The 22,631-nt window shown below is 39.3% G+C and overlaps 2 protein-coding genes across 13 annotated transcripts in view; one reads left to right on the top strand and one right to left on the bottom strand.

Annotated features, from left to right (window-relative positions):
• The window catches only part of TTC37 (tetratricopeptide repeat domain 37), a 48,994-nt gene extending 33,361 nt beyond the window's left edge, over positions 1–15,633 (bottom strand). For 2 of the 8 annotated variants that reach the window (XM_038125794.1, XM_038125795.1), the window contains exons 1-11: positions 14,614–14,953; positions 13,551–13,648; positions 12,896–13,039; positions 11,769–11,860; positions 11,067–11,142; positions 9,300–9,440; positions 7,169–7,267; positions 6,961–7,069; positions 5,025–5,165; positions 3,503–3,604; positions 542–675 (exon numbers count right to left, since the gene is read on the bottom strand). In XM_038125794.1, coding sequence (XP_037981722.1) covers positions 542–675; positions 3,503–3,604; positions 5,025–5,165; positions 6,961–7,069; positions 7,169–7,267; positions 9,300–9,440; positions 11,067–11,142; positions 11,769–11,860; positions 12,896–13,039; positions 13,551–13,648; positions 14,614–14,914 — 1,437 coding nt within the window. In that variant the 5' untranslated portion in view covers positions 14,915–14,953. Of the gene's footprint in view, positions 1–541; positions 676–3,502; positions 3,605–5,024; positions 5,166–6,960; positions 7,070–7,168; positions 7,268–9,299; positions 9,441–11,066; positions 11,143–11,768; positions 11,861–12,895; positions 13,040–13,550; positions 13,649–14,477; positions 14,955–15,406 lie in introns of those variants that run through there. The other 6 variants (XM_038125799.1, XM_038125801.1, XM_038125800.1 and 3 more) reach the window with 6 other exon arrangements.
• ARSK (arylsulfatase family member K) overlaps positions 15,094–22,631 on the top strand; it is a 29,896-nt gene continuing 22,358 nt past the window's right edge. For 3 of the 5 annotated variants that reach the window (XM_038125814.1, XM_038125812.1, XM_038125809.1), the window contains exons 1-3: positions 15,094–15,258; positions 19,993–20,122; positions 22,035–22,194. In XM_038125814.1, the coding sequence (XP_037981742.1) occupies positions 15,121–15,258; positions 19,993–20,122; positions 22,035–22,194 (428 nt within the window). In that variant the 5' untranslated portion in view covers positions 15,094–15,120. Of the gene's footprint in view, positions 15,259–15,576; positions 15,711–19,992; positions 20,123–22,034; positions 22,195–22,631 lie in introns of those variants that run through there. The other 2 variants (XM_038125811.1, XM_038125813.1) reach the window with 2 other exon arrangements.

Below are 22,631 nucleotides of genomic sequence, written 5' to 3'. Positions count from 1 at the left end.
GAAAGCATCTAGAGGTTCTCTTATCACCCATGAGAAGATTTAGAATAATTCTGATGAAGAGCAAGTAGAAGATTGTAAGGACAAAGGTGCAGAATTATGAAGAACAACAAAGAATGAAACTGTGTGACAAAAACAAGGGGAAGTAACTTCTGCCAAAGCTTAACTGTTCATTCTAAAGTAATGTGTTCTTCTTCATGACTAATGACAAGTGAGTGAGGAATATGGGAGATCGTAACATGAAGTCAAATTAAGATGGATAATAGCACAGAACTAGCAAGAAACCAGCAACAGCGAGCAAGACCAGACAAAGTCAAAAGTGACAGCTTCCAAAATTAGACTTGCAAATGAAAAAGAGCTGCAGCAAAGCCTGAAAAAGCAGGGACGGAAGAGGTGTTTGAATTACATGACAGCTGGTAGGAGTGGCCTAAACCACAAAGTTGAAAGGAGGCCAGGGTAGAAATAGTTAGCTTAAGCACAGAAAGATAAGAGCACTTTTTATTATATAAAAAAAAACCCAAAACATTTTAGTCAATAAAAATACCTGCTCAAGTGTTTTAATGGCTTCTTCTGCAGCATCAGCATCAGCTATTTTAATCAAAGTCTCTGCTTTCAACTGAAAGGCAAGCTTCTTCCACTCAAGATTAGGATCCTCAGGAGTTCCAAGAGCCTCAAGAGCTGTTGACAAGGAAAACCTTTCATCAAGTTAAATCAGAAAAGAAAAAGTACACAGAGCAGCATTCTTCCAAATATTTTTAAAACCTTGTTAATTACATTTTTTCTCTCTAACAGAGAACCATTCAGACCGCTCTCCCCCATAAATAAGAAATTGTCCCATAAAATTCCTATTCATTCAAGTTTAACAATTAAGTCAATTCTAGGAGGTCATCTCAGATGCATGGATACCAATTGCTTTCTAGCTGCTGGCCTTAAAAATTAAATGCTATCGTTTTTCTCATTAGAGTTCTAAAGAAAAAATGACCTTTCAGCAGACAAGTTGTTCCGCATTTCAAACGAAATGTTCAAATGAAATGAAATTAAAGTGTTCAAATGAAAGAACACTACTGAAAACAGGGATTTACCTTAATGCCCGAAAAAAGTTACTTTGTACCCCTTGATACAGTTCTGATTACTTTTGAATACACAGTATCATCTCACCTCCGAGATGGAAGGCGTCTCTGTTGAATATAGCCATTCTCCAAAGGCAAAAACTTCCTGAGTAACTTAATTAATTGTATTTATTTATTTTCATGTACAAAGAGCTGTTGTCTCATTTGATACAGTCACTAAGACAGGACAAGTAAAAAGCAATTCCCCAAAACTGTCTCCAACTTCCTACACATGTTTTGGACTCAAGAAAAATTTCTGCATCAACAGCATCTTTTAGCAAGGAACCTAATTTCTTGCATTGAAAAACAAAACTTGTTTTGTTTGCTCTGAGCTTGACATTTTAGTTGCATTTGGCACTAGCCAGACCTCACATATGAAAACAAAACACTCGATCTTTTTTTATATTCCACATCACTTGCATTTTCACAGAGTTCAAAAGCATCTCTTCTCCAGGCTGGAAAAGGACTTGACAGGTTATTTACTTGTTCTCATCTGCTGCATTTTTTAATCCATGTGATCAACCTCACTTCTAGTCTATTAACTTCTACTCTTATCTTCTTTCTGAGATGGGGTAGATAGTTACAAAACAACACACAGATTTTATTATGGTGCTGAAGTTCCTAAAGCCACTGTGTGGTGATGGTATATTTCACTAACCATTCCCTTCTCTAAAATTGCTAATATTTGACTTGCCTGTAAAGCATAGCAGGAGAAAGAAACAGTCCTATTTTTTCATACTGAATGAGGACCTTCTGCACTTTTCTTCAATGAGAGTGTAGGGTAGCTTTGTGAGAATACCTCTCCCCACAACTCTACCATTGTGAATTTAAAATAATGAATAAAATGCTATAGTCTTAACACTCAGTTATGCACTCTAGTAATCACCTCAAAGTTTTGCAGTCTACTTGGCATAACAGCAAACTATAACCCTATTACTCAGCATTCATAAACAGCACAGGTATCAGGGAAAATGTCAGGGACACTTCCTTCCAGCCTGAAAACAGACAGAATTACTATACTGTGCTCTACCTTTTAACTTAAAAGAAAAAAATCCAACACTCAATGTTACAACTTTGCCTCTTAAACCAAGGCTACTCAATCTCCTTAACAGTCATGTAAGGGATTTTACGAATTACCACCTAGAAACCTCCTTTATTTATGAGTTCATAAGCTCCTTGAAGGAGTTCTAAATTAGCAACTTTAAAAAGTCCATGCTGTCTACCGCAAAACGTTTTTCTACATAAATTCTTTAAGTCTGTTGTTTCAGTTTACACTATTTCAACCACTAAATATACCAGACCTGTCAGTGTTTTCCCTGAAATTTCCTTTTTAAAATTCAGAGCCATGCCACCTACTTCCAAGTATCTGGCTGCCAAGACAGTTTCAGCAAGCAATCATGGAAACCCCTTAAAACTTCAGCATTTCTATCTCAGTGAATTCCTAAGTTGGTATCTCATAGTTCCTTAGTGCTATGTTTCCTTGTCTTGTTTTACATACACTGCTATTAACACTAATCATAGACAAGTTGTTGGATCAATCTGCTGAAAAGAAGGGTCATGGTACAAAGTTACCCTGAGATCTAGCATGCTGAACACAGACGGGAAAAGAATTTCCTCATTTTCATTCTTTCTCCAAGAAATTTCTTTTTTACATGTTTTGTTCAGTTTTCATTTTTCCTCCACCCAAGTTTATAGGTCTTTTGAATTCCCCTCACCAGCAAGTACTTTTGCTTGATTTCCCATGATTGTTTGGTCAGGTCTGTTTGACCACTTTCACTTCTTCCAATCTTTCTTAAAAACTTTTCACTGCATCTCTCCCTGCCACAAAAGAAGTCCACTTCAGCTGCCCCTTCATTTATAACCACCAGAGAGTGGCCCTGTTCAGCTGAGAAATGCATCACTAGATAGCAATAACTGCCCTCACTGCCAGCTAGCACAGACACTCCGTGAGTTTCTTCAGATGTAGCCGTACTCTGCATCCTTTCTGCGTTTTACCTTAACTTGATTAAAAGTTTGTTTTTCACGTTGAAACATGGTTATCTACCAGGCTAAATATTTGTGACACCTACCTTGTGGTTTCAGGCAATCTGTCGCCTGCCAACATTGGTCAACCACCAGCAGAAGCAGCACAGCAGAACACGTAAACCTTCTAAATATTTACCATCAGACAGCTTTCTGGATCCACTTAGCCAAGTATTCACTCTGTTCCTGAGACTAAGCACCATAAGGTGCATTTCAGCTCTTGTAAACAAAGTGAAGTAGCACAAGCTTGAGACTGCAAAAAGCAAGGGACTGTGACTACTGCTAACTCAGACCTACCATACAAAGGCCACATTGGCTGGACTACATAAAGCAGTACAGCACTGCAACTGCTCTTTAAACTAGCAGGCAGTTACCTTGATTGCAGGACAGGACAGCTTTCCTGTGTTCATGGATTTTCATCTGTGCCTCTGCTAGATAATACCATGCTGCTGGACACTGGTTAGTCTTCTGCAAACCTAGTAAGAGTTTAGAAAAGACACTTTAAAAAATTGCTTAGAGTTGCAAATACACTGCAGCTAGTAGATACATTATTTCCATATAATGCCATCAAAAACATATTATCAATGAGATAGTTAGACTTGCCGTAACTTTTTCTGAGTCTTATTTTAGACTGTTTCGGACACAGAAGCCTCCATGCAAAAGGCAAAAACCAGAAAGCATGTAAGTTAGGCTTAATTTTGCATATAACATTACTGAGTTAGGCTTAGTTTTGCATGTAACTGAAATTTTCTGATGAATCTGCCTTAATTAAGACTCATTATTGAAACGGAATTTCTGTCTTCTGATGTATAACTACTAAGTAATGCCTGGAAGCTTCAACACCTAAGATGCAAACACATGGCTAGTTGGGAGACATGATTTTCAAACTCTCTACATTTTCACATTATACCAAGAGCCTTCTCTTTGCATTCTCTCTGCTGTAAGCAAAGTCTATGTGTAAAAGTAAAACCAGAAAAACAACTTAATATTAATTAAAATAAAATACTATCTTTTGTCAGAACATACAATGGCCATTTAAGCCAGAAGAATTTGTTTTCCAAGGAATACCTTTTCCTCTTCATGTGCTCTTAGGCACATGAAACTTTTATTTCATATCTTAGGCAAGATGTTGTTTCACTGTAGAATATTCCAAAATTCTATTTCAGAAACAATCTTATTCTAAACCTAGAAGATTGGATAAAGGACATCACAGCATAGTCTAACTGACTCATTAATGCTTACATCCCAATTATTTACCCAATTTCCACTGCTAGCTGCCACAGCAGCAAAGTGAGGGTGGGCAGTCTCATTGTCCCACTAGTATACTTATGAGTATTTTAGAAAGAGCTTTGCCATTTCAATACAAGCAAGTTAATTTACAGATGAGTAAGCCAAGTCTTCAGCAAATATGGTTACTGTAGAAAAACAACAAAAAAGAAAAAAACTCTTACAATATTTCTCTCTAAATACTCAGTGTGAGTTTTTACCCAACTTAAAATGAAGTAACTTCATCTTTGTTCAGGCAGAGAAATGCAGGGACTCTACTAGAGAGGTTGCATTACATTTTACTCCATAAATTTCACATTCCTTCATTTACTGCTGTTGTTCCAGTTAGTCTTTCATACAGTTATTTCCCCAAAAACAGTAGGATTAAAAATAGTTTACCTTAAAACACTACAGAGCTTACTATAACACAAATGAAAGGCTTCAGAGATGTTATACTTAAAGCTGTCTTTAAAACATTTCAACAAAATCAGACAAAGCATTCAGCATTCTTTTAAAATCTAGCTGGTTTTAGAATTTGCAAACTACTACACAAGTATAAGATTTCCTAAATTTTCAACATAAGTTGGTGTTCAAGTCACAGACTACTCACATCTCATATTACACATTTACCTTCAGCAAGACTCTTAACAGCCTCCTTGTATTTATTTTCTTTGAGGCATTTTATACCAAAACCAATGATGCCCGGACCACTGCTTGCATCCATCTCCAAAAGTCTAGAGAAACAGTGCAGGGCCTTTTCCGACACAGTACCTGGTTTCAGAAAAAGACACATTTTGTAGGGTTTTAGATTAAAAAAATAATTGCAACAGCTTACCTTATCTATGTAAATGATCATTATCCTTATGAGTTCAAAGTGATTTTCCAAAGGCTCTACACACTTATCATCCTCTATCCCATAAAAAAAACCAAAACCCAAGAAGTAATCTAAATGCTCGGTACTGTGACCACAAAATAAATTGACAGTCTGAAAGCTGAATAACCACTTTTGCTAAATTGCTCCAGGTATAATTCCTTTATTAATAAATATTAATGAATATAACAACATTAAATATTGCTAAATAATAATATGCTTTTCACATAAGTTCATCTGAAAGCTCACATGCCAAAATCTGTCACAAATAAATCAAAATAGTTTTCTTCCAGAAGAGACATTGTGTACCTACCAATTTGCTGTGATAAGCTTGTTGAAACTACCTTGCTGTGAAACCATATAACTTCATGTTTTATCTTAATTTTAACTGATGCCACTAACTTTTGATGCTTGTGTTTAGCTGTGACTGTAGACTTGGCAATATGTACAGGAACTTTGTGACTTGTTGCAACAAACTTCAAACTATTATTTTCCTTAAGAAATTACTGATTCATGTGGCATAACAGTTGCTTTCATCTGCACTTGCTAAAGGTCACTTTACAATGCATCTAAATTAACAAGCCTATGAGAAGTGCAGGACGTGAAGGATTAAACCACATGACTCAGACCTAAATAAACAGCCTTTCTAAAACATAAACAGCATCCTTCTCCCTCCAAGAAGCTTATAGGACAGTGAGATATTGCCAGAGTGTTAGTATACAAGAACTGCGCTAACCTTTTCCTTTGAAAATTACTTTCTGCCCATTTCTCCAAAATGTAAAGCATTTTCAAACACTCTACAAACTGAGAGTCTGGGCCCCGTTTGTCTTCATACTTTCAAAACAAAGTGCAGAATTCTTACTTGCTGTATTTTGCTATCATACTCCATTTCTTCAAAATAGGAAAAGCCCTTTTTCTACCTAAGCTGAAAGTTATTTCTAGAGGTTTTTTTTTTTCTGACTTGGTCTTCTTGCTTTAAAAAGAAACAAAATCAACTTCTGATGCCTTAAACAACAAAATGGAAAGCTAAAATATAATAATTACCTTTGAAAATGATGAGAAATTGTCCAACACTATTGCAATATTGCTCAGTAAATGACTCAAAATAGTAATGCATAGTTTCAAATCCCTGCACTTCTGAATACACCAGGTTTTGTCTTTTCCCCTCAAAGAGTCTCCCTCTCTACTCAGAATACATATCTAGACAGATCTGTTATTCCCTCTTTACAGGGCACACTTCCTAAAAGAGTTTCACAAATGTTTACCTCTTTTTTTGGTTGTTTGTTTTTGTTTGGTTTTTTTTTTGATGGAAGAGAATCTGTGTCAAGAACAACCTCAGGGTAGTTCATTGTGAACTCAGAGCACTGGCTAACACCCTTTCAGGTCAAGAAGCTAATCTTCATTTATCCAGAGAGGCGGCTTTCAAGTGAGGCATTTTTATTTCAGACTTCAAAGAGTTGGACTTCACTTACAGCAGGTTTTTGTCACTTACTGTCACTACTCAGTTACAGGGCAAGGAAATGACAAGTCATAGGACCAAACACTTTATTTCCAGAAACATAACACAGAAGTAAAGAAAGTATTTGTACACTCTTTGTGAAAGGTAAAACTTGTAAACAGATTGTCACAATTATTAAAAAAATCAACTATTAAAAAAATTTAAGCCCCAGAAATGCTGAAATCCATCCTACTCACCTGACTGAACAAAGTGCAAGCAAAGTACTTCCAAAGGGTAAGTCATAGTAGGGTACAAAGCCATCATATCATCACAGGCCTTTTCCAACCTAGCGATTTCATGAGGAAACTTGAAAGGAAAAAGAGTAAACAGTTATTTATGTGAGTTTTCAGATGTGAAATAACAGATCTATTTTCTTACTAGAAAGATGCTTTAACATAACCTTACTTTTGACAAGCACTGTATGAAGTCTTTGTAAAGATTCTGGTGGTCTTCACCAGGAATAGCGTCAGCAGAGTGCAGTGCATGTTCAAATGCAGTCAAAAGCTGAAATAACAAAAAATCAGGAGTGCAAAAAAAATTATTCTAGGAAAATGTTATCTTCATAGAATAGACTATTTCAGTTGGAAGGAACATACAACAATCATGTAGTCCACATGCCTCAGCACTTCAGATCTGACCAAGAGCTAAAACATGTTATTAAGGGCATTGACCAAATTCTTCTTGAATGCTGATAGATTTGGAACATCAACTGACTTTCTAGGAAGGCTGCTTCAATGTTTGACCATCCTCTTGGTAAAGAAATGATGCCACGTGTCAAGTCCTGCGAACTCGTCCCACACATTCCATCACTAGATGCCAGAAAGAATAACTCAGCACCTCCTTCTCCACTTCCTCTGCTCAGGAAGATGCAGACAGTAGAGGGCATCCCTCAGTCTCCTCCAAACTAGGAAAACCCAAAGTTATCTGCTCCTTAGAGGACATGCTTTCCAGCCTTTCCATATTAAAGTGGATAGTTACATGTTATTACCTAGATCCTACTTATAAAGTTTACACTAATGCTATGAACAGAGAAAGACATGAAGCAAGTTTCTTATCATGAAGCAGCACTCAGCATCTAAAGCACCTAAATTTTCTACTGCAAGATGAAGCAATAATATGGTGCCACAAAACATAAGATGGTACATGGAAGGTAAAATTTTTAAGAACATAGATTGTTCTTCAAACCTAATCCCAATTTAAAGAAGGAAATTAGGTTACTATCCTGTAAGGTTAGCTGTCAGCCTCTCTCTCCACTCTGGTCTAGAAATCTAGAAGTCTAGTCTAGTTTTTTCTTGACTCTTTGGCTAACACAGGCACCAGAGTGCAGGCTTACAAACAAGCATGGTAAACATAAAGTTGTACACAGCTTGTCACTAGAGAAATATTGAAGTGTGTTGCCTTCAGGTCCACAGTCTTCCAGATTCAGGTGCTTTACTCAAAACTGCAGTAAGCTGCAGATTTGCATGTGAAATCTATACCTGAGGTTTATGATATTTTAAAAATATTTTGAAGTATTTTTTCTTTCCAAAAAAGAAAGCAGTGCTGCCTGCAGCACCTCTTTTCTACACTAACTTGAAGTCAAAGCCTTTGCCTTCTCAAAAGTGGAGATCCAGATTCAATTTTCTGCCATCTGAAATAACTTCAATTTGTATTTTCTCCTTTCTGAAACACTGCTATCAAGTGGACTGGAGATGATAAATTTCCACCTTTCAGGCAGAAGGAGGTTCATCTTCCAATAACAGATAAATCAGATTTTAAAAAAATTAACTTTGTCCAGAGAGAACACAGGATGAGTGTAACTCATGATCATGAGTTCTGTTTGGTTTCAATCAGCTTTGACACTTTCCTAAGAAGTGAAAGCTTAATATCTAGAGGAGAAAAGAAAATTTGAACCAAAACATTTCTATGTAGGAAAAAGAATAGGTATGAAGAAATGGAGAAACCTCACAAATCCATCTCTTCCTACTTGGATGAAAGCAGGGGGAAGTTTGTTGTTCTGAAGAACATCTGTATTGGTTTTGTGTGGCAAAGCTTTGCTAGTGGGAGGCTAAGTGGGGTGGGTTCTATGAGAAGCTGCTAGAAACCTTCCCCATGTCCAACAGAGATGATGCAGCTGGCTTCAAGACAGACATGCCAAGGTCAAGAGCATCAGCAACGCTGGGAATGCCTCTGGGATAACAGATTCAAGAATGGGAAGAAACCAGTGCAACAGCAATTACAGGCAGAGAGAGGAGTGAGAATACGTGAGAATAAGAAAAGGACCCATGCTGGAGCAGTCTGCTAGTGAAGGACTACCCTCTAGAACAAACCATGCTAGAACAATTTGCGAACAACTTAGGTGACTCATTACACCTAAGGCTCATCTCAGGCTGCTGCACAGTTGCTGTTTCTGTCAGAAGGTAATACTGCCCAACTTTTCCACAGAAGTTTAGCACCTCTGAACATTGAGACAGTCAACTCAGACAAACAGGCTACAATCACTAGTTGCACTGGACATATATATGTACCTAGCTGAACAAGGAGTGAGAAACATTACCAACTGCCCAGTCTTATTATCCTGGTTCTTTGTACTGTCTTTCAGTAACTGGATCATCTTCTTCCAAAGCTGATGAAGCTCTGCCTTTTCTGCACCTTCCTCCTGTTTCATCCTGATTAGTTTCTGCCAAGTTTCAGCCACCTGTCAACAGGAACAAATGACCCATGCTGATTACTCTTTAAAGAGCTGAAAGTCCAATGTAAGTAGTCAACTTGTCACCAAAATTCACTAAAAACTGGGTAAATAAACTCCTTAACAGCAATGTAGCTTTAAGAAATCGGCATTATTTACTGCGTAAGGGATGCACGGGGGACTGCTCCACCTGGCATGCATTCTGATCCTCTGCAAGTGCGTTGCTTATACACAGTCACCACATACATATTACAATCGTTTACTACCATAAACCCCTCCCCAGCTCAGTCTTTTATACTCTTGTTTAGGCAGCGGCTGCACTCCTAAGCCAGATGATCTCCCGTTATCTTCCTTTTGTCCATGCTCCGAAAGCAGATCCTGCGCACCCTGTTTCTTTGCCAAAAGTGCACAGACACAGTAGAACTCCTCATTCTTGGGTTACCCCTTTGGTATCAAACTCTATCACTCTAGAACACAGTAACATTTATAGTAACCCATATTTACCTGCTTTCTGATTAAATAAAATAGCAAGTCCCAAAGCATTGTGTGGAACCTCTCTACCTTCCGAGGTACAGTAAGTAAGCTAGAGAACATCAAGAGTATATGAATTCTGACTCTGGTTCCTGGAGAAAACCAACAGTAAAAGTAGACATACATATCTAGAGCACTACAAACAGAAAGAGAACAAAAGCAGCAGTCCACACTGGAATTCCAGTATGGAAAAGTCAACAGAAATGGAAAGAAAAAATAGGACCCTGAAGGCTAACTTCAGGTCCTTGTTCTATACAGAGTAAGCAAGCCTTCATATGCTAAACTATCAGCATTAAATTTAGTTTAAGAAGCTAGTATGTACAACGAGGCTTTGGAGCTAACTGATAGCCTTCAGCCCCACGCTCTGCGCTATGAAAAATATTTTATGTTTCATTGCTGGAGGATAGATGGGAAGATGACATGGAGTACAATCATGCACGACCATGTACGCAGCCTTTTCAAAGAGCAAAGTGAAGAGCATACCTCCAAAATAGACATTCTATAACAATATTATAGACATTGCAGGAAACATTACTGTTGAACCACACAGGCATTTAACAACTCCACCTCGTGCTACTGACTAGAGCCACAATGATTTCTGCAAAGCTTGTGTTGCTCTGAAGAGGTTTATCATGTTCTTATCATTGTGTTGGGAATGCAGTACAGAAGACATAAGCAATCAAGTTCAGGTTGTGAACATATCCCACCTTACCCTCCAGAATGAGCCTTCAGTAGCAGCCTAGGAAGGGATCACCCCACCAGTGAAAGGCTCATCAGACACCCAGCAGTGGCCCAGTCAGGCAAAGGACACCTGACTCACACATACTGCATTTGATACCACTTTTGACTTCTCAAATACAACGGAAGAATTATATTCTGCCCTTTCAGTCTCAATAGTCTTTGCCAGTTCTGTCAATTTAATGGATTGCATCTAATTCTCAATCAGTGGAAAAGACAAACCACAGTTTAAATTAGTTCCTCCTGGTTGTGGTCCACAAGGAGATCTGATGTGGTCTGTGGCCCATAAGAATGGGGATTCCTTGATGAAAAGTAGTAAGATCAAATGGAAAATAATTGTTAGATGTAAGAAAGTGCTTGACCTACCTCTAAATATTTCTTTTCTTGATGGTATAGTTCCACAAGCTTGTTGCATACTTCGCACCATTTCTGCTTGTCACCACTAGAAAGGAAGAAAATCCCCCCAAAACAAGCTAAATTTTTCATGTAACAGTGTAATGCTTTTCAAATTCTGACAAATAATTTTCAGTAAGTTCAGCTGTCAAATTAATATTTAGAATATATACTAAAAATTGCCCTATAAGTTTTACTCATTGCTGCTCTGAACAAAAAAAAATTACTTTTAGATACTTTTTGATCAGTTTTCAAAGGGAACAAACAAATACTCCAGTCAGCTACAGTGACAGCTGAGCTAGATTTGTTTAGAACTGTGCTTCTACAAACTGCATGACACATATTCTGTGATCTTAAAGCAGTGAAAAATAAGCCTTCTTATTAATGCAGGCAATCACCAATCAGAGATAAATGCTTCAAGTTTAGACAGGAATAGGATAACATGGAATTCCCTAAACTACTAGCCTCAAGTACAAATAAGCTGATAAGAGTTTTTGCTCTACCAAAAGGAGCAGGAAAAAGAAAAGTTACCTAAGCAGAAAAAACCTTAGCAAAAGGGCTGAACTACTGATGGGAGAAGGTTTTAAAAACCCAAAGTCTATACTGTATACCACTAATGGCATTCACTGAACCAGAGATCTTAAGACTGAATTTATGGCATTCAATATGCTTTACCTTTCATAAAGTTCCAAGAGTTTTTGGTAAACATATGCTAAGTCTCCTTTGACATCTGTTTGGTTGGGTTTCTCATACAAATTTGCTAATCCCTTAAGAAAGAAAAAAAAAAGTAAAGGAAGCAAAATTTAATGACAATGCTACCTCTTCTGTTTTATAAGAATGCTACCTGTTCTGTATACAAAAAATATTCCATTGCCTTCAATGGGGTCAAGTGCTAATGCAGTAATCACTGTGCAGAATTCTGCACAGCCCATTCAATCTACTTATATTAAGAGAAAAGCTTTCTTCACTTTCTTAACTAATAACAACAATTTTTTGAAACTTGTATCTATTGCTCGATTTGGTCTGCACAAAAGGCAATATAAAACGTCACTAGGCCTTATGACCATATGCAAAATATATAATATTTTATATATATACACCCAAGTATTGTATCAAGAGAGCCAGAACCTAATTGCAAAAGTGAGGAAATCTCAACATACTCTGAATTCAGGCCCCAACAGTTATACTTTAAAATAGCATTTACACTGAAAATACTAAGAACCTTATTATCTTAGAAAAACATTGACTGTTGATATCAGCAACAGACTTAATATGAAACCATATGTTTCATGAATCAATACATAACAAAATTGTAGGTTGTAAATCTATACTGCAATAGGCTCTAAGGCACACACCACACAGCTATTTTAAATGTACACTTTTGATTTCAAGTAACAACAACGTTCATGAGCAATCCACTTGATGCTGAAAGCTAAGAAAATACATTACTAGATAAAACATTTTCTCTCCGTAAGAGAAGAACTGTCAGGTGCTTCTTGAACTACACACATAGAAATTTTTATGTGTATAAATTTACTGTATTTGTTTCAATTTGTGTTCTCCCTTGCATGTATCACAGCTGTGTAGTCTACACAAGAAATACAAACTCAAATATACTGAAAATAAAGTTTACCATGATTTTACATTGGACACGCAACTAAAAGTAACGCCATATATTCCAAAGTTTCTGTGGAACTTAAGGGCCTCAAGATAACAAGACACAAGTCTTAACTCTGCTTTATTCCTATATTTAACTCCATAGCGATACTTTTGAGGGAAACAAAAAGTAGATATTCACATACCTGCCATGCCAGTAACTGGTTTGGTTCAAGTTCAATAGCCTTCTTGTATGCTCCTTTGGCCTGATCAGGCTGCTCTAACTCAGCAGCTGCCAGGCCAATGAATACCCAAGCATTGTAGTTATTTTTTTCTTGCTTCAAGACTGCCTAAAAATACACAATTATAAGTAAAACTGATTAAAGAAATGTGACTTACAGATCCATGTACTGAGTTTTATCACTACAGTTTGGTGGATTATTTTACATGGCAATACTAGGAGTTATGTAATTTTAAGGAAGATGCTGAGATTAGGAACCTCATTTTCTTATACCAGACAATGCTTCATATCTGAAGTGTTGAGCTAGTAACCTGTATCTGCACTTCAGCAATTAAAGCACTCCTAGGAGGTCTAGATTAGAAATGAATTTTTATCTCTATCATTCTAGACTTAATATTCTTATCACTAGATGTAAGCAAATTCAAAAGGAAAGGAAATAAAAGTTTACATGTGGGAAACTAACACAAATAATTAAGTTAAATCTAAAAATCCATCTCAACTATCACATCAATAAGATACTCCACCCTCCACACTATTAATTATACAGCTGTAGAGGTATTGGGAAAAGAACAAAATGTGCAAAAAACCCCAAACACACTTTCCAAGTATAAAATAATTACCTTGCAATGTTTTAAGGCCTCCTTATACTGTTTATTTCTTATTGCATCTCTAGCACTCTTTAATGCTGCCTTCACCTCCTTATTTGACATCGTGGCTGCTAAATACAAAGGACGAATCATCAGTTCTTGTAAAAACATATTCTGACACATACAAAATGTTTATACCTCTACTGCACAGAGTTTATTTTAAACAGAGAAATATAGTGCAGTATCCCAAAATGCATACAGCACCAGAAACTGTTGAAAAAGATGGTATGGTTGAAACGACTCACATTTAGCTTCAATGCAGGATTCAGTCATTATTCCAATGAGTTACATTATACAAAATAGCTACCCAAGAATGAAACTTTTTTTACAGGTTAAGATAAATTTAAAGAATAGGTGTTTTAAGAGCCTGTAGTTAGGCTCAGGAGAAAACACCCTACACATAGCAGCTCCTCTTTAAAAAGAAACTAAGCACTGAACTGTGCTTAAGAACCCTACTGCCCGGGAAATGTGTTCCCGTGGCTGCTAAGAATCAGGGCTTTTCTTGTGTGCTTTCTACAGCAGCACCATGGCTATCCGTCACTCCGCGGTGCGGCCCTGCTCCTCGTCCTTCACCCACGCTTACAGCAGATTCTGCTTCTGACTGCTGCCATGAATCAAAAAAGAAAAAGCATTTAAGAACACAGCAAAGAGGCATGCACGCTTTTAAACACAATCTTACAATGTTTTGGTGTATGTTGTACACCAAAATGAACTTTAGAAACACCACAGTCAAAGTCGCCGAGATAGGATGAGACTGAGAAACGACACTACTGCTGGCAAAAAGATGAAAAACGCAACCAGCTGAAGAACAAAAAAACTTTTTAGGAGCTGCAAAGCGAAAAAAAAGGAATGGTTGGACACAGGATGACATCGAATTTCAAAGATTCCCGCAGAACCTACAAAGAAAACTGTCGGACTTGCATTGCTCAGCAGCTCCTGGAAATAAATTTGCTTCCTACGAGAGAACAGATGCTTCGGCCATCACAAACGCACCCCACCGCGGGCACTGTCCAGCATGAGCTGCACAGTCACCTACAGGCAAAATACCACTTCGGCGGAAACCTGGACACCGAGGAGGCGGCCGGCCTGCAGAGCGAGGCCCCCCAGCCCGGCCTGCAGGTGGGGTCCGGGGCCGCGAACCGCCTGGGGAGGCAATCCACGCCCGCAGCCCCCTCCAGGGAAAACCGCGGCGGACCGAGCCAGGCCACCACGGCGCGTCGCCACCCGCCACCCGCCGCTGCCGCACCTTCAGCCACCGCCAGGTCCGCCACCTCAGCCGCCACCCGGCCACATGCGCACTGCGACGCGGGGCACTGACGCGCCAGGGCATCCACCATTTTCTCTAGGGGCACCGCGGGAGATGTAGTTCCCGTTTCCCGGGGCACGCTGGGAACTGCAGGCCGCCGCACTGGGGACCGCGGGAGTTGTAGGCCGCACTGAGCGGGTAGCGTGCGGTGGGGTCAAATCTGCGGCCAGAGCCTCGGAATCTGCTTTCGGAGCTGCTCCTCCTCGATTAGAGAGGTGGGGCCACGGTGGCGGCGCGATGCGACACGGCGGGCCGCTGGGGCTAGCCGGTCTGGCGCTACTCCTCATGGCCGCTGGAGCGGCAGCAAGGCCGCGGCCCGCCGCCCCCGAGGACCAGCCCCGATCTAACGTGGTCTTGGTGGCCTGCGACTCCTTGGTGAGTGATCGGGGCGTGGGAGGCAAGGGCGGGGCGGGGGAAAAATCCTCGGCGGTGGCCTGGACAGAACTACCGAGGATGACACACCGCGGTCTTATGGACGCATGACCTAGGCCAGAGGCACGGGCATGCGCAAGCGGGAGCTTACTGCGCGAGGCTCGGCAGGGGCTGCAGCGGCAGCAGCGGCGGCAGCAGCCACAGCGGGCCCGTCGTGCGGCGAGACACCCGCACCCCGAGCGTTTACCCCAGTGCTCCGAACCAAACGCGGCCCGCTTCTCAGAAGGGTGCGCCTTGCTCGCATCAGAAGCGTCACAGCAGCCGAAAACCTGCGCAGATAGCTCCCATGGTCTGGTGTGATACAGCCTGTCGCCCGGGAGTGGGGCGTGCCGGCAGGACTCTGGCAGGGCAGCCGCCCCTGGAACAGGGCTGGTGTGTACAGCGAGTGCTCTCAGGTTCGCTTGAAAAGCCTAATGGCTAGCAAGGTCGCTAAACCCTGTTACCTTTCCCATTGTAAATCCTATGAATGTTAAGTCTCCACAACAAATGGGATAGCGAATTTCTAGAATCACAGATGAAATTACTGACTTACTGAGCACGAAATACTGGTTTATTGAGGCTCTTATAAGGTATAACAACACAGTAAACTTGTCAGACTTGTATCTATAGCGGTAGGCATCTAGCGGCTTCATTACACTGATTTATTAATATATTTGGTTTACCTTTCAGACACAGAAAATTTTCCACTCACAAATACTAATCCTTGCATGTATCTTCACAGTTTTCTCACTGTGCCCACTAGCACACTAGAAATGCTTTGATGTGTTTTACTCCAGGGAGCCTTGGTTTCTCTAACTCACCTGAACACTCCTTGTTGAGGAATCAAACATAAGCTCTGTGGTATTAAGCTCCAGTTGCTCTCACGTTTCATCACTTCTCTTTCACTATTGAGGAAGTTTGATCCCTAGCCTTCTTGGGCTTCCCTCCTTGACTGCACAGATAAAAGCAGTTGGCTTCTTGTCTGCTGCCTGTTTTTCTTGGGATGACTTTTTCCTAAATATTTGGGAAACATGTACTAGCTTTTTTGAAACCCTATGTTTAAACACATTCATTGTGATTTCAAAGATAAAGAAATATCTCTTTCTTTATTTATGTAATAGCTCCTTATTGACTTTCCTTCCTTTGACTCTATTTTCTGTTAATTTTATTTTCAGTAAATAGTCTATCTTAATATGCCAAAATAATGCATGTTTTTTTCTCCAAATTTTCAGCTTTTACTAGAAGCCTATTTACCAATAGTTAAAATTACAGTATTTAAGATCCTGAGGGTTAGTCAATGTCCATTTTATATCCAGATGCTAGCAGAGGCTGCAGACAAACCTTAGGTGAACTTTTATATGTCTCCTTTAAGCAGGAAGATTCTCGTAAACTATATTACAGTGGTTAATGAGGCAATCCTATAAAAAGATAAAACTCACAATTTTTGTGGAATTCTTATGGAAGCAATTAAGAACAAGGTGCTGTTTTTGAAAAGTGTCATCTTTGCATAGTGGATACAAAGAAAAGTATTTTTTCTGAGATGGATTTGAAGGTAGAAATAGATGATTTTGATTACATCACTAGTAGAGAATAAGAAGGATAGGGTACTGTTGAAACTAACAGTTTTTCTGGAAAAAGCTTTAAGTCCTGCAGGCTGTTAAAAGGTCTGGGTTTTTATTAGAAAGTATGCCTGCCTTTGTTGTGGGTCACATTGCCTGTGAAAGAATCAAACCTATTTTGCCAAATGGGACAAGAATTTTCTTCACAATGATGCTGGATTGTGTTTGGCCTACAGAACAGTGACCTCTTGCTTGAACAGCTAGCTTTCTGCTTCTGTGTCACACCAGGCGTCGTGCTATTCCAAGGGTTTTCTGCTGAAATGTGCTAGTAGGCTATTCAGCTCCTGAATTGCTACTTGAAATTTACTGTGTGATAGATGACAGGCTTTGCTTGCAATGCAGCTCAAATTTCTGGATGAAAGGTGCTTGTTTGTATTAAAGTAATTTTATTTCCTTAGGTACTTCAAAACCTAGAAATCCTACACAGTTCTTAGGGGATGGATTTCCCGAAATAGCTGTTGAGCTTCTACCTTGTCAGCCAATTTAAGACGCTTACTACTCTCACTGAATACCCTGTCATCTGTAGAAGCAATAATCCTATCACAGTACCCTGAGGGAGTTATTTTGCTGCTGTGTCATTGAATATGGTATCATGGTATCCATGTAAGGAACTGTTGTCTCCAGCTGTTCAAACAAGACTTTGTTGGAGAAACTTGAGAGTTTGTTGTTGACAGGACTGCACAGCAGTTGAGTACTTTTGTCATGGTTTAGGAATAGTATTCTCCAATTTAGTGTTCCCATTGAAATCACTCCAAACCATGTGCCACTTGCTTGCTTCTCTGTCCCCCTCCCATTCCTCTGTGGCAGGCTGGAGCAGAGAGTTGGAGACATAAAAGATAAAGGTCATGGACTGGGTAAGAACGATTTACTAGAAACAGCAGAACTAGAGCAGTTTACTAGAATAGTAACAGCAATAATGTTAATACCAAAAATGTACAAGAGAGGTGAGCAATTTGCATTTGAATGCTCACCACTATACTATGCAGAGCCCGATAGTACTTGTTGGCTGCCACACTGCTCTGACCTGGAAGGGACCCCTTCCCCTGTTCCTGGAAAATGACATGAGATGGTACACAATAACCTCCATGTCTTAGCCTTGTCCCCGCCTGGCTACTGCAAAAATCACAGAATCACAGAATTTCTAGGTTGGAAGAGACCTTTAAGATCATCGAGTCCAACCCATGTTCTAACACCTCAACTAGATCATGACACCAAGTGCCACATCCAGTCTTTTTTTAAACACATCCAGGGATGGTGACTCCACCACCTCCCTGGGCAGATGATTCCAGTATTTCACCACTCTTTCTGTGAAAAACTTCCTCCTTAATTCCAGCCTGTATCTCCCTTGGCGCAGCTTGAGACTGTGTCCTCTTGTTCTCTCTGTTGTTGCCTGGAGAAAGAGACCGACCCCCAGCTCACCACAGCCAGCCTTCAGGAAGTTGAAGAGTGATAAGGTCACCTCTGAGTCTCCTTTTCTCCAGACAAAACAACCCCAGCTCCCTCAGCCGTTCTTCATACGGCTTGTGTTCCAAGCCCCTCACCAGCCTCGTTGCTCTCCTCTGGACACGCTCAAGCATCTCAACGTCCCTCCTAAACTGAGGGGCCCAGAACTGGACACAGCACTCAAGGCGTGGCCTCACCAGTGCCGAGTACGGGGGAAGAATGACCTCCCTGCTCCTGCTGGCCACACTATTCCTGATACTGGCCAGGATGCCATTGGCCTTCTTGGCCACCAGGGCACACTGCTGGCTCATGTTCAGCTGACTGTCAACCAGCACCCCCAGGTCCCTTTCCACCTGAGCAGTGTCCAGCCACATCGTCCCCAGCCTATAATGTTGCAGGGGGTTATTGTGGCCAAAGTGTGGGACTCGGCACTTGGACTGAACTTCATCCCATTAGATTCTGCCCATCCATCCAACCGTTCCAAGTCCCTTTGCAAAAATGAACCCTGTCCTGGCTGGAACTAGAACAACTTTCTAAAGAGCACTTTCAGCCCGAAGTTTTGTTCAACTTCTTATTGTGTATTACAGCTTTATTTCCAGTTTGTCCTACTGAGTGCTTGTTCAAGATGCCATTTGTAGTATTATACAAGATTAGGTGATTGCTCATTTAGAATGTTCTGATATGAGCTGAGTTCAGAGGCTGGGATGCTGCATTTAGATCTACTGGTGCCAAATGAAGTGACTCTACAGTGCTGGGTTATCCAAGAGTATTTCTGCCAGAAACCGAATGCCGGCAATAACATTTTTCTGCAGTTAAAACTGCAGATGCAATATTGCCTGTCTGTTCACTGAAGAGTCAGTCAGGCTGGGGCTGTGTTGGCATATCTTATTCAACCAAGGAAAGGAATAAAAGTGACAGATAAAAACACAATGACGTGAAATATGGCATTCTGCATGAAACCTGGTTTCATGTGATGATAATCTTTTACTGTTAAATTACCTGTTGAAAATGTTTAATCTTTTTTAAGTTACTGATTGAAAAATCTGTCTAAACAAATAGGTTATTAAAATGAAATTAGCATTATAAAAATATCAAAATTAGCATTATGGAAGTGTCAAAAGGCAACAATTTTGGGTGGGATTTCTCTGGGAGAATAGCCTTTCTTTAGCTTTTTGATCCCTTTACCAGTCTATAGTTTCAAATAAGTTCACAGAGAAGTGGTATGGATAAACCTTTAGAAAGAATGAGGAATCAACTATGGTTTCACGGAAATATGTGCTAGTGCACACATCTACGTTGGGATTCAGCCTTACTCCTTTTTACCTTTCACTGTACCTATTCCCATTGAATGTGTCACTACGACCCCACCCCTGAAGAACTGGAGCTTGGAATATGTATAGTGAAACAGTGGAATTAATTTTACTATAGAGAAGCCCAGTTATCATTTCCATGGCACTTTTTCAAAAGTGATCCATTTTATATTGTTCTACTTGGAGCTTCTCAATGCTGTTTTCCAAACCTGTGTAGAATTGGCAGCATTTGAGCAACACCAGTCCATGGTAACAAACATATGAATTAATGCAGAGATGATAGTTTGCATTAATGCTATTTATGCATTGCTTTTGTCTCATTGCAGGATGGACGCTTGACATTTTTGCCAGGAAATCAGACTGTGGATTTACCTTCCATAAATTTTATGAAAAGACATGGCACTGTCTTTCTCAATGCCTACACTAATTCTCCAATTTGTTGTCCTTCCCGTGCAGGTAGAACCAAGCAACACACTAGATAAATGCTTGCACATGTCAATTTAAATATGTGGTAATGATAGGAAATTTGAAATTATTTAATGGGGAGGGATTTGTTTTTCAATAAAATCCTTTTTCTTTCATTTGTGTTTGAATTCTTATGGTATTCTTCTCTTTCATCTGTTTATCTCTTCTAATTCTTATGTTTCCTCCTTTATTTTTTGTTTCTCCTTTTTTCAGTTAAGTGTAAGCTCCCAAATCTTTTTACAAACTCCATTGAAGCTTCAGATTTTTAAAAAATCTTCAGTATTTGTAGAGAAATCATTGATTTGTTCTGCTGCAGTGCTGAAACTATACTCAGAACTACTCCCTTTCCAATACAAAGTTAATAAATATCTTTCCTGTATTCAGCAAAGAGTAATAAATAATAATAGCTGAATAAAGTGGTAGCAGTTGCCACTGTCTTCTAGATACATGATACATCTTTCAGTAGCTTTAGTTGAATACTTCCATGTTTTTCTTTACTTAATGTTATTCTTGTTCTGTGTTCAATTTCAAACTTGCAGAATTTGATAGGAGGATGAAGGAAACTATATTCCTCAATCAAAGATTACATCTTAAAACATTTCTACCTTTTTCAATTGTTGCAAAGACCCTCCTTAATCTGTATAAAATCTAAATCCTCTTTAATCTAGCTATAAAAAGGTCCCCCTTCCTCTCAAAGCATACACTGAAAGAAGCAGCAGACAAAGGCAGTCATATATAGTGTTAGATTTTTAATATTCTCTTTATTGATTACATAGTCTCCATTTCTTTTTCTCGTGGTCACATTTTAAGTGGGTGACATTACATGAACAAGCAGTCGGCCTTCCTTTCCTTTTCTTGATGCTTGAGTCTTTCAGCCATTTTTTATTGCTAAGAACAATACTTCTATGTTATTTAATTTTAAGAAGTTTGTGAAAAGGCAAGTTAGTACTCCTGTGAGAAAGAAAGTGCATAATGAATTAAACAATTCATCACCTGTGTGCAGTGTTATAAGTAGCTGTGACTACTGAGCTCATGTGTGAGGCTCTGAACCAGCAGGACATCTTATGCTTAGCCAGGAGCTTGGATACCTGCAAGGAACTGAGGGTACGTCTATTGTGGAGGTGTCAGGGATGACACCAGAAGAGATAGTGGGAAAGAGGGCTTTGGGATGGGGAAAGCATCCGTATTGCCGTGTGAGGTTGATGCACTTTGCTTACAGGATATTTCTATTGCTTGTGAAAGGACTTAGTTCTGTTTTGGGACTACCTTTAACTCTAAATTAGCACTGGAAAGAGTGAATGATTCTTGATAAGCTGCAAAGAAAGAGGAATTCACTTGAAAATCTTCTCTCATAGTTCCTTTGCAACTCTTGCCTTGGTTTCCTTTCTTCTTGGTATCTTTAATGTTTCTGCAACTGGTAGTGAAGTAGATTACCTAAAAAGAACAAAATTGAGGGCATATTCTATTTATGACAATACTATATTTTAATTCTCTGCACAAATATACTTAACTTTAAACTCACATTAAATCTAACTATAGTAAGGGTAACTGATATTCTGAAACACATGTAAATACAGGATTGTTTTTTTATCAGGATTTGTACTACCATGCCATTTTCTTTCAGAAGTCAAGAAGAATATTTTCTGATCTAATTGGAACTTGATTTAATGATTGCATAGCACCTGGAAAGATAGGACCTTCTTCTGCAATTCTGGGGATAAATTGAGTAAATTTTGATACTGGAATTGATTATGAAATAAGATTTGGAAGAGTAATACTTTGTATTCCTTGTTCTATTGTATCATAGTTTGGACTTTTAACCTCTGTAATAATGAGAAGATTAATCCCTTCCCAACCTTGTAGGGGGGGAGTACTAATCACTCATCTTTTTTTTTTTTCCCAGCTATGTGGAGTGGTCTTTTCACTCATATAACAGAATCTTGGAATAATTTCAAAGGTCTAGATCCGGATTATGTAACATGGATGGATCTCATGGAAAAGCATGGCTACCATACACAGAAGTTTGGGAAATTGGACTTTACTTCTGGACATCATTCAGTAAGGTAATCAGGTGGATTCTCCTGCTGTGAAATGGACAGCAGTGAACAAATCATGTAATGTACTGTCATGTGGTTTCGGTCTCCAGTTGAAATGATAGTAGCTTTAACTTAAAAGAAATTGTGTTAGGTACCTAGCAGAGATCTGTCCTGCAACTTTATGGAGAAGCAAGCATTATCTCTTGCAGCTGTACTTTGGCTTTTACCTGTAGTTGAAAGGTAATGCAGAAACTGGTTTTGCCCAACATGAATGGTTATTTCCTACCACTGGTATTATTGCTCCCTGAGTGAAATTCATAAACTGTTTTTGCCTTGCCTTAAGACTTCCTGACTTCCTGTAATACTAACAGTATAGGAAAAGCAGAACAAAAGCCCATACTTAGAATAATTAAATATTAAGCCTACTGTCACAAAATGTCAGAGGTTTTGAGGAGTTTTTTTCA

This window comes from Motacilla alba, chromosome Z (assembly GCF_015832195.1).
Source record: "Motacilla alba alba isolate MOTALB_02 chromosome Z, Motacilla_alba_V1.0_pri, whole genome shotgun sequence".
NCBI classification, from domain to species: domain Eukaryota; kingdom Metazoa; phylum Chordata; class Aves; order Passeriformes; family Motacillidae; genus Motacilla; species Motacilla alba.
The sequence above is the reverse complement of the archived record's forward strand: the minus strand, read 5'-3'. Positions and strand labels throughout refer to the sequence as shown.